General features: G+C 43.7%; 1 protein-coding gene across 2 annotated transcripts in view; it reads right to left on the bottom strand.

Moving 5' to 3' along the window:
• Positions 1 to 4,311: 4,311 nt before the first annotated feature.
• Positions 4,312 to 12,997, bottom strand: part of LOC139754028 (uncharacterized) — a 143,634-nt gene continuing 134,948 nt past the window's right edge. The window contains exons 5-8 of one of the 2 annotated variants that reach the window (XR_011713811.1): positions 11,587 to 11,725; positions 8,541 to 8,655; positions 5,546 to 8,345; positions 4,312 to 5,489 (exon numbers count right to left, since the gene is read on the bottom strand). Coding sequence is in view for 1 of the 2 variants with exons in the window: in XM_071671000.1 (XP_071527101.1) it covers positions 8,214 to 8,345; positions 8,541 to 8,655; positions 11,587 to 11,725 (386 nt within the window). In the remaining variant the exon portion in view is untranslated. Of the gene's footprint in view, positions 8,346 to 8,540; positions 8,656 to 11,586; positions 11,726 to 12,997 lie in introns of both variants that reach the window. The other variant, XM_071671000.1, reaches the window with a different exon arrangement.

The following is a 12,997-nucleotide window of genomic DNA, read 5'->3' on the forward strand; positions in this document are numbered from 1 at the left end:
TTCTTAGCTTTACCAACTTCTTTACTAAACCAACAAACAACAACGTCACACACACACACACACACACACACACACACACACACACACACACACACACACACACATATTCACCTGATCTCCTGGGGATATATACGAATAAAACACGCATGCATACATACACACACACACACAAAAAAAAAAATATGTCCAGTAATCAATTACATGAACACGAAGAATCAGTCCGACCCATAACACTTTCCTTTCTCCAGCACACAAGACCTCAATTTCTCTCATCACCTTCACGTCCTATTGGTTATAAGCATATACTACATCACGTGCACCACTGACACGTCTTGCAATATATATGTATGTATATATGTCTTCCTGCTCACCTCGTTGTCGTCTGCAGACAAGCAATATGGCATCAGATGGGGTGTCCACAAGTGACGTCATACAGTACTGAAGTTCCTTTAGGGAAATGTAAACCCAATATGGGCCTTTGGTTATTGAGAGAGAGAGAGAGAGAGAGAGAGAGAGAGAGAGAGAGAGAGAGAGAGAGAGAGAGAGAGAGAGAGAGAGCCTGTATTACCACGTGTTCGAATCTGTCCGACGCTGTTGGAGAGGTCTTGGAACCCTTACTGTACGAACAAGTGTCCAGATCCTCGCACCACAACACTTGTCCGGATCCTTGCAACAAATTTGTGTCCGCATCCTTGGAAAACGTGTCCGAACCCTTGCAACAGAATTTGTTCGGATCGGATATTTGGTGGTATAGAACTTGTCCGAAGCCTTGCCAAAAGAGACGAACTGGTTCGGGATCTGTACTCGACGCACGTTCTAATCCTCTACATAATTACATGCCTTTATTGGTATTTTCCTTTTCATATTTCGTAAAAATCTGTAGAACAGAAAATTGTAATGTTCCCCTACAACACTGTTGGATCTCGTTCCTCGAATGAATGTGGCCGAATGAACGAACCAGTCTCGGTGCGGTTGAGCGAACCAGAGTGCGAACGCTCTAACGAATCGAGGCTTAATAGGAGAAACCATCAGCCGAAGAGAACAGATGGAAGCAAGAATAATAGAGCTTGAAGGTGTGCGAGAAACCGCAAGAGATGGAGAGACCGCAAGAGACGGAGAGACCGCTAGAGACGGAGAGACCGCAAGAGACGAAGAGACCGCAAGAGACGGAGAGACCGCCAGAGACGGAGAGACCGCAAGAGCGTGAGAGACCGCAAGAGCGTGAGAGACCGCAAGAGACGGAGAGACCGCAAGAGACGGAGAGACCGCAAGAGACGGAGAGACCGCAAGAGACGGAGAGACCGCAAGAGCGTGAGAGAGACGGAGGCAGTACGAGAGGGCAGGCCTGGGGTCGGAACCTCGGGTAGTTTTACAAGCTCCTCTCGTTTATATTCATAGCGGCAGGCAATATAATCACGACGCCGATTCCACGGTAGCGACGGTGATTAGGGCCAAAATATTCTATTACAACCTTGATATCATCTTTATAACTACGGCGGCAGGGAGGAGGAGGAGGAGGAGGAGCAGGAGCAGGAGGAGGTGGCGTCTCCAGATGCGTCACATATGACCACAGATTCAACGTGTGAATGACGGGGAATAAAACCTCAGCTTCAGGCTGGTGTTGTTGGAGTGACCTACGGCAGCTCATTCGGTCAGACATTTCTTTTACCGTTAAGTTAGTTGGGCTTTAAGCCTACCAGCCGATAGGGTCGTTAAGGCCGTCATAACCACCAATCAAAATATCGTAAACACTTCTTTCAGTTAAGATAATTCCAGGACTATTGACGCTCTCACTACATGTATAGGCCTTATATAACCATCGATTCAGCCAGATGTTTATATAGAAATTGCGTAACTGAAAACGTATATAAACTGTTTGATGTTGTTATAAATTCGAAGATAATAGACCCATTCAAGATACGACGACTACATTATCATTTCCAGTTGATTAGTTATCATTAACAAGGTAAAGGTAAATGAAGAAACTCAGTTCCCTCACCACGTAACCTTACTGCAGGCCAACCGGTTTTCTGTTGCCTATCTAAGGCATATATGGACCATCATTAGCATCCGTTAACGATCTCGAGGGATAGAGTTTCAGTTGTGTTGTCTGTTAACATGGCTGTCAGACATGGCGAGAAGGTTGAGCTAGATCAGCATACACTCACTCACACAGGGCCCTCCGTGGGGGAGCTGCCGGCCGCATGGGTTCGAATCCTGTACCTAGCAGTCGGCCCACAGCTAATCCCAGCTGTTCATCTCCCGCACAGCGTTGGTCGATAAATCTGTACCTGATTTAGGCTGGGATGAAACTGTTTCCCCGTAAGACACATATAGTGATTACATAGACACAGGTAATAGCACTTACGGACAAACAATCAAGGTGACGAGCAATTACAGTACGAATGAGATATTATGATAGTTTCTATAATGTATTTTATGGTTCAGCAGTTTGTATATCTTTGTATCTTAACGCTTAATGGCTCTTGCGGTCATGTATAGAACACACCACATTACGTTGTTTTATTCTATGAACAGATAATTCATATGATGAATACGAAAAAAATGGTAATATGAAAATCTCATTAAGAATTTAGGTAAAAAGAAAAAAAAAAAAGATATATTCTATGATTTTATTAGCATTTCCATTTTCTACATGGATATCAGAAATCTCCTTCATACCTCCTCCTTCCCGGACGTCAGACTCTAATTAGACATCCGCTCGTCGGCCACAGTGTGGTGAGCAGGTCTGCTGTTGTGTGGTGAGCAGGTCTGCTGTTGTGTGGTTAATAAGAATGTTCCTGGAATCACGAACAAACATATTGGGGAAAGAATGTGCTATAATACGTTAATATTGTCTTATGTATGTATTGTTTTATATATCAAGGGCTAGTGTTATATTTATATATATATATATATATATATATATATATATATATATATATATATATATATATATATATATATATATATATATATCCCTGGGGATAGGGGAGCAAGAATACTTCCCACGTATTCCCTGCGTGTCGTAGAAGGCGACTAAAAGGGGAGGGAGCGGGGGGCTGGAAATCCTCCCCTCTCTTTTTTTTTTTTAATTTTCCAAAAGAAGGAACAGAGAATTGGGCCAGGTGAGGGTAGTCCCTCAAAGGCCCAGTCATCTGTTCTTAACGCTACCTCGCTAATGCGGGAAATGGCGAATAGTTTGAAAGAAAAGATATATATATATATATATATATATATATATATATATATATATATTTTTTTTTTATTATACTTTGTCGCTGTCTCCCGCGTTTGCGAGGTAGCGCATATATATATATATATATATATATATATATATATATATATATATACACTGGAGATTTTATGTTTGCGAGTACGTTTCCTTGGATCAAAAGTTCTATGTACAAAAGTGTGCTGTTGTTTGCCTGTAAAGATTTCATAATAAATTTTTATCTTTCTTAAATTTTGAAGTTGAGATACCATGGTTTTAGCCCTTGAACCTATCACCCCCTCCCTCCCCCCTCCCCTCACCATACCTATGTTCCTCACTGCACCCACCCCACACCCCACACCCAACACCCCCTCCCCCACCCCACACCCCCTCCCCCACCCCACACCCCCTCCCCCACCCCCATAAGAACCCACCAACAAACCGCTCCCAGAACCTTGACCTCCCCAAACCCGGCCCTTCCAGTCAGCAGTCAAGAACGTGATTTCATTGGTCTCCACCCACCTGGAACTTTTCATTTAAGATAATTGATAACTATTGAGTCACATGACAAGCTTAACCCAAACGGCGAGACTTTCATAACGTCACGACTTGTGCTCTGACGGGTTTCTTCAAGATACACGAACCTCAAGTACTCACTGGGCAGCTGTGTATGTAATAGGCTGCTACAATCTGAGTACACGGAGACACGACTTTAGTTATCCTACGAATAATAATGTATCACTGAGAGGAAGTTAAAGAAAACAAGAATTCGGTTACATGGTGTTTAATTATGGCAATACTGACTGACTCGAGGCAACACAAGGGCTGACAGTACATATTGAAGGAAGGGGGGAGGGGGCGGGGGGGGGGGGGGGGGGGGGGAGGTAGTGTGGAGTCCTGGGTGTGGTGGAAGAGATCGATCCTTCAGGATTGGGGTTGGCCTGCTATGACTGGTGTGGGGGTGTGGTGTGTGGGGTGGGGTGTGGGGGTGGGGTGTGGGTGTGGAGTGTGGGGTGTGGGGTGGGGTGTGGGTGTGGGGTGTGGTGTGTGGGGGTGGGGTGTGGGTGTGGGGTGTGGTGTGTGGGTGTGGGGGTGGGGTGTGGGGGGTGTGGGGTGGGGATGTAAGGTGAGGGGGTTCAGGGGTTAAGGATGTGGTTTGAGGAGGAATTACTGTGTCATAAACATGTCCAAGTGTCTAACTCTTTCTCTCTGCCACTGATCCACCTTACTGGTGGTCAAGACATCCACTCAAGGCAGTGGACACACGAGTGAATAAATGGACTCCAAGCACACACCACGTCCAGTGACACTAACATGGACTTCAGACAACATACACATGGATTACTAGGTGGAGAGCAGACACACTGAAGTCTGGAGACACTTACATGTGGACTTAGTCAATAGACATACGAGTCAACATATGGAGTGAGGGAGATGATTATATTGATGCCATCACAACGGTTGAAAATGTATTTACACTAGAGCTTTTAAGTACACTGGAAACAATAAATACACTGGAATCTATACATGTATTTGTTAATGTACAGATTCGATTAAATACATACACAGGTGTGAATGCATATATCAAAGTCCGTGAATAAAGTTAGTAGATGTATAATCTACAATCAATATGTACATACAGATCGATAGATATGGTCAAGAGATACAGAGAATTCACACACACACACACACACCCACACACATACACACACACACAGAAACACACACACACACACACACACACACTTGAAGCAGAAAGAAGCAACATACATATTCTGCGCACCTGTTGCTGTTTCCATACTACATAAACAACACACCGCCTTCTATTTATACACTACAAAAATACAGTTCCTTTGAGGAAAAGTTTATGTGTATGTATGTATGTACGTTGCGTCCAGTGTTGATATGGTTAGTGAGTTAGAGGAGGTTGTGTTTGGCGTGGGACGTGTCTGTAGAGCGCGTGCGTCAACTTATGGTCCAAATCTGTGTTTTCACGCCTAAGATTCATTGTTTTTCAGAATATTGATGAATGACAAATCAAAGATAAGATGAAATGCTACGTTTAGTATGATAGAAATTCACGTTTAGTATGACAGAAATTCAGAAAAATATCTTTATTTACATACAGTGATAGAGATTAAGATAGCACGATAATTGTGGCAATAATCAGTAAAGAATAAAGTTATCTAAGTTATATAATACGTGTGTACTGACGGAACAGCCGAAAGTGATTCTTCACTCGTGTAGTCAATCAAATGATATATGTCCATTATACCTTATCAAATGATATATGTCCATTATACCTTATCAAATGATATATGTTCATTATACCTTATCAAATGATATATGTCCATTATACCTTATCAAATGATATATGTTCATTATACCTTATCAAATGATATATGTTCATTATACTATGTTGTGTTTAATGAAGAATTAATTACATACCCGCTTTTAACATGACTTGTTTTTCAAATATTTCGAATGACATTTTCCATATACTTGATATACAATGATTAATATCTAAACCTCAGCAACTATGATATTAGTAATTGCTTCCGTCCACGTTGGGACTTGAACACTAGAACACTCCCAGCGAACGAAACAGCAAGTGTTGAGTGTTATCGCTTATAGTGTAGCAAGCTCAGACGGGAGCTTACATATTACGGTGAACCATCCTTCCTCCCACATATGGCCACACACACACACACACATTCTGGCTGGCTCACGTCAGTACAATATATGATCATTTCACTGGCGCTGCTAGCACTGCCGCTCCCCTGATTATAGAGAAAAAGTCTGGTTAAGTGTTGAATGTAACTGTGTATGTGTCTACATATATACATATACAGCTTTGTTAAAAGCCTTTTGTAATCATATCACTCACCACTACCTTTAAGTTCTTAGATGAATAATAACATAAGAAGATTCTGTATACCAACACAACCAGAACTCACTTGGGAAACGGCGAATACATATATATATATATATATATATATATATATATATATCATCCTTAGGTCACTAACATTTGCAGTAGGTCAGCTGAGCACCGTTCTGTCCACTTCAGCTGGGGTCACATTAGGTCGTCAGTCGCAGGTCAGAAGCAACATGGCGCAGGGGCGCATTTACCGCAGTCTCTCCAGTGCATCATTATGCATGGCAGCAACATGAGCAGTGCGCAGTCCATATGGTCTGCCGTGGTAGCAGTGCGCCTGCCACCAGTGATCACTCCAGGCATGTGAAGCACGAGGATAGCGCAGATAAGAGCAGGCAAACCTACTGCGCAAGAGGCGTATGTTCTTGACGCACTGCGCAGCTAAGCAGGATGCTAAAAGGTTTTATGCAGTTCATGCTGCGTTCAGAGTTCTCACTAGCTGGTTGAGGTTATCTTGCTATATCCACCAAGGCCGCATGATGACCTAGGTCAGGTCAGGTCGAGTCGTCGGGTTAAGAACAGGGAGAGAGGGAGGGTCACACTCTACGTCCAGAAGATAAGAGATATCTATATCTCGTGCATGATTACTTCATCGATGACGTCAGGACACTTCAACCAATCACCGGGCGTCTTCCTCGGACGCAGGACAAACCCTCGTCAATAATTGGTTAATGTTAGGCTCGCCTTACGTCACATTATCATGTTAATATATATTTTTCTTTCCTGTCGCCTGACGTAGTGGGGAGGGCTCTGCACACTGGCCAGTATCACTCCTTTTTTCCCAGTCGTTTATGATGTGTCAGATTTATGCTTTATTTTCTATAATCATATTTACATTGTGTTCACATTTGTGTCTTTTCCCTCGCATTCTAACATATATCTACATGAGAAATATAGTAGCATTAGATAGAAACATTATTGAACTGATAAAGTTTCATTCTAATAAAAGATAATTTCAATTACATTAATTGTTTCACATTTTTCTTAAACTCTCGTCTGTATATACATATACATAGAACGCCGTGTCTAATTTCTTGTTAGTCACAGAAAATGCTTCCTTTCTGTTCTCATGTCATCACACACTCACAGGCCGAGGACCTGACTTTTTTTCTCCTCGTAAAGTAAGCACGAGACTTGGCAACACCTGGAGTGTCTGAGTCGTGATCATGTTGCTGATGAAGTGTTGTCTCATTGTATACACTAGTGGAGCACAGGTGGCCATATGTGGTGTGGTTGTGAGTGAGGCTGTGTATTTCAAGTACGTCTTCTGTCTGGTTCTGATTATTGATTGTGATTTCTAAGTTTATATTACAGAGAGACATTTCAACACTCGTGTTTTCCCCGCCTCTTTGTCTTGTCTTTATTGTATATACTATGTTTCCACAGGCAGCCTGAGTCTGTCTGTCTGTCCGTCAGTAACGAGGTTAAGAGTTGTTGAGGGCGTTGTGTCCAACTCCAGCGACACGTTGGTCATCACATCATGGTGGACCTGTGGAGCAACGGCTGGGGCGTGGAGAGGCAGGTCCTGCGGCCGAGGAGGAGGTGCACTACCTATTGGCTCATAGGTTCCCCTCCTGACTGCACAGGACGTATTTTTCGTCCGTCTTGCTGACATCTTCCAGGGGAAGTCAGTTGCCATGCAGACGTGTAGGAGGAAGTTCAGCTGGCCGGTTGAGGTGTGTCAGGCAGCTGTCGACGTAGGAACTTCTGGCGGTGTGTGGACGTCTACTGACGTATGAATCCAGACTGCAGGTGTGTTCCCTGCTCGTGTGGGTGATGAACACATCACGCTTGCCTTGTTCATAACCCAGACGAAGGTGGTACGACTGACGTCAGGTGAGGTGGACCCTGGACGTCTTGAATGGTCTCTTGATGATGCAAACGACCTTGGAATGACCTCGTAGGCAGAGAGGTCATTCTGAAAATGCCTTGAGAATCGTTCACGAGGTCTAGGTGGCCTCTAGGTGCGCAGTAAGAATGGGTTATAAAGTGTCTGTCCACGCTGCAGATGTGGCGATGGTTGTCTGAAGGGTGAAGGGTATGCCGGTGGGGACGTAGGTACTACAGCAGGGAGGTGAGTACGACGGGCGCGACCAGCAGGAGCGACACGGCCAGCAGTATGGTCGCCCTGCTTAGAGCAGCCGAGTTGTGGGTACACTCCAGACTCCCAGGCACGTACATCTTACACCGAGTCTGTCGGAGACCAGGTGGTGCAGGTAAGCTAACAGGAAGCATATGATACATGAGATGCGATGAAAGTGTTACACACGTTTATACACAAGGAAAAATGTATACACACACACACACACACACACACACACACACACACACACACACACCACACACACACACACACACACACACACACACACACAGCAGTATACAGACCTGTATGAGGGGTCCTGCTGTACGGTATGAGTACTTCTCTATGAAGTGAGCAGCCTGCAGACCACACTCCCGCTCTGCAGCAGACGTGACGCACAGAAGATAGTTGTGGAAGGCGCTGCAACATGATCAACACAGTTACCTCTCTATACATATACGTACATATACATATCTTTATATCTATATGTATCTTGTATATATAATTTATATATTATGTTAATGTCTGTATGTCTTTCTGTCTAATTATCTGTGTTTATGAATCTATCCTTTTATCTATCAATCTATCTATATTTGATTTCTATCTATATTTGATTTCTATGACCGAATAATTTATCTTAGACATTTTCTTTATTATCTTTATCTTGTCACTTTCTTCCTCACTTTTCTGAAGGTACAGACCCTCTGTACAGACCCTGGCAGGGACCATGGATGACCATGCGAAACCCAAGTGTCAAGCAGACCACACAAAACCACATGTATGTAACGACTGGACCGCGGCAAACGAGGTCAGGTGCCGGAGGGTCACACTGGACTGTGCGAAATGAGGCCTTGGTGCTGATTGGCTCGTCAGACAACATTCAGGCAGGACAACTGGTGCCTGAAATATTCTCACACAACATTGACACACGACCTGAACTTTTCTGAAGTTAGACAACATTGAAAGATGCGATAGTTATAAAGTTTACCAACACGGAAGTAAAATATATATATGTGTTTGTGTTCATGTATCTATCTGTGTCTACGCATGAGAGAATATATTGAAATATACATAGAACATTTAAATGTAGGAGGTAGTGTGAAAATATATCAAAATGAAGAGTTTAGTAATGTGTAGATGAATTCGCTCACGATCACCTGTGAAGAGAAAATAATTCAAGTAGAGAAATAAATGAAAGTTCATCTTTTAGTAATTGCAAAGACCATGGAGAAGGAGAGTTTGATTCTCTCTCTCTCTCTCTCTCTCTCTCTCTCTCTCTCTCTCTCTCTCTCTCTCTCTCTCTCTCTCTCTCTCTCTCTCTCTCTCTCTCTCCCACTTCACCCTCCTTCCCCCAACAATCAAGTGACCCCACCCCCCCACCACACAGCCTGGGGCGGGGGGCCCCTAATCACATTCCCTTCTTCAATACACTTCAATATTCCCGTCCACCCCACCGCCAAGGTCTACACACCAACTTTTGTGCGACGTTTAAACCCTCGAGGGAACCAGCAGGACGTGGTGGCTTGGTGATGATGGTGAAGACTTGTCCAGGACGGGAGGGAGGGAGGGAGGGAGGGAGGGATGGAGGGAGGGATGGAAGGATGGATGGAGGGAGGGATGGAGGGAGGGATGGAAGGATGGATGGAGGGAGGGATGGAAGGATGGATGGAAGGATGGATGGAGGGAGGGATGGAGGGAGGGTGATGGTGAGTTGTGTGCGAGATTGGTGATTGGTGGCGTTGATGGTGAACGAGTCTGGGATGGTGAGGGACGAACTGGTCGTGGTGTGGTTGATGATGGTGAAGTTGATGGTGAGTTGTTCAGGGTGGTAACTGATGGTGACTGTGGTGATGGTAAGTGATGGTGAGATAGTTGGTAGACGGTGGTTGTGTGACGGGCGATGGTGAGGTAAATGACAGTGAAGAGATGATGCATTACGTTAGATGGTTGATAGTGACTGTTTATGGAACTGTGATAGTGAGGAGGACCTGTTTCGTGTTGGCATTCTGATGGTGAGGGGTGGATGATGGTGACCTAGCAGCGGTATGTCCGTTTCCCCAGCCTGCAGGGAGCGCCTATAATCTATGAAGAACAATATATTCACACGGATCAATCCCACATACTCCACTGCTCTGTTAGACACTAGTCCCATAAAGCTTCGCTTCAGTGTAATTAGTCATTATTAGAGACTTATTAGTCTCCATATTGTCTTCTCCAAATCTAATTAGTCCCCCCCCCCGTCATGCCACATTAGAAACTAATTAGTCCCCTTGATTATTTGTCAGAGTAATTAGCCCCACATAATGACTTTTTAAGAGAATAATGATTTTTTTTATGAAAAGTGACATTATCTTTCGTGATAATAACATGTGATGCTTAATGATGTAATTTTATATATCATGTGACGATCAATGATCACATGTGATTAATGGTCGGTGTGTCTGAGCCGGCTATTCTCTCCCAAAGATTAATTGCTTCAGATATTTAATGGTGACTTTATCCGCATGCAGAGCAAACACCGGGGATGAGTGCGTGATGAGTGCGTGGGGGCCAGACTCACTGATGAGTTCATAGAAGCGTCACTCATGAATTCATAAGGATGATCGTCAATGATGAACACATAGGTCAGACCAATGGAGTTAAAGTGACTCATTATAATCATCGCATGAAATTCATCACCATACTCACGACTGCTTCATCCATATCATTCACTATTCATGATGTCATTGTTATTCATGAGGTATATATGCTGGTTGGCTGCTTGTTTGGGTTTTAGGCCAGTCAACTGCCAGGGTCATTAAGGCCCGAAACATCAAGTTATAAACACCATGAAAGTGGAGAATGTTTGGAATGATTCTGATCACCTGAGTGTTAAGGTTTCTGAAAATATGTAATTGTTGTGTACATAGCCTCATCTGGTCAATATGTAAGGGAAGTAAACACAGAATATGATAATTATCAAACTATTTTGTACGTATGTATGTATGTATCAAGATATCAAAACCATGTACTTCAAACAAACGAAAACTGATGATCTCACCAACATAAACACTCGAGACTTCACCGACACAAACACAAGGTCTCATCAACACAAACACTCGGGGTCTCACCAACATCAACTGTTCTCTCCAACACAAACATGTGGTCTCACCAACACTTACTGTTGTCTCCAACAACAACACATGGTCTCACCAACAGTAACTTCCCTCCAACTCAGACACGTGGTCTCACCAACACTCGTTGTTCTCTCCAACACAGACACGTGGTCTCACCAACACTTGTTCTCTCCAACACAGACACGTGGTCTCACCAACACTTGTTGTTCTCTCCAACACAGACACGTGGTCTCACCAACACTGATGACGTATCGAGTCCTCGAAGTTGAGCTTCTCCGGCGGGCTGACTGTGCTGATGAGCCGCTTGTACTGGTTGCCACACACCAGGTTGTCCGTGCTCAGGTTCCTCATGCAGGCCACATGCACCAGGTACTCTGCCGGGGAGACAAGGGTTAGCACGGGGTCACCAGGTACTCTGTAGGGTGGGGAGAAGACAAGGGTTAGCACGGGGTCACCAGGTACTCTGTAGGGTGGGGAGAAGACAAGGGTTAGCACGGGGTCACCAGGTACTCTGTAGGGTGGGGAGAAGACAAGGGTTAGCACGGGGTCACCAGGTACTGTGAAGGGGATACAAAGTCAGCACGCGGTATCCTCAGATCCTCAAGGGGTTAGAGGCATGCGCTAGCGCGTGGTCAACCACGGAAAGCCGACGTTTACGTAAGAGGGGGAAGGCACGAGGTCGTGAGGGGAGAAGGCACGTGGTTATGAGGGGAGAGGGAACATGGTTGTGAGGGGAGAGGGCATGTGGTCATGAGGGGAGAGGGAACATAGTCGTGAGGGGAGAGGGTACGTGGTCGTGAGGGGAGCGGGTACGTGGTCGTGAGGGGAGAGGGTACGTGGTCGTGAGGGGAGCGGGTACGTGGTCGTGAGGGGAGAGGGTACGTGGTCGTGAGGGGAGAGAGCACGTGGGTTCCTGGTATTCTTTAGGGATCCCTTAAATCGTATATTTACTTCACAATGTCACATCAGACCTTATCAGGATCCGGTAAGTTCCTGCCAGCCCCTAGCTCCATCGCAGGACCCCAATGAACCTTCCAGGTCTTCATTGTCAATAACACTGAGGGATTCCTGATCTCCTCCTGCGAAGGCTCCTTTTTAGGGCCGAGTTAGTTATCTAGGTCCTTAGGCCTTAGGTACTGATCCTAATGAAAGCCCTAATATACCACAGATAGTGTAGGCTTACTTTCAGAAATATAATGATAATAATGATAACGATAATAATGATAATAATAACAATAATAATGATACTAATGATAATAATAATAACAATAACAATAATGATAATAGTAATAATAATAATAATAATAATAATAATAATAATAATAATAATAATAATAATAATGATAATAATGATAAGAATAAGAATGATACTAATTATTATCATTATTATTATTATTATCATTATTATTATTACCATTATCATAATCATTATTATTATTGTTATATCATTATTATCATTATTATTATTATCATTATCATTATCATCATCATTATCATTGTTATTGTAATCATTATCATAACTTGATCAGAATCCCATTCACAAACAAACCAATTAACAAATCTAATTATATCTAAATTCAAGTTACTAAAATCACCCCTAATGACTCCGTCCGTGTGGACACAAAGCTACGCCAATCATCGTTCAG

The sequence above is a fragment of the Panulirus ornatus genome, chromosome 16, assembly GCF_036320965.1.
Source record: "Panulirus ornatus isolate Po-2019 chromosome 16, ASM3632096v1, whole genome shotgun sequence".
In the NCBI taxonomy this organism is placed as follows: Eukaryota; Metazoa; Arthropoda; class Malacostraca; order Decapoda; family Palinuridae; genus Panulirus; species Panulirus ornatus.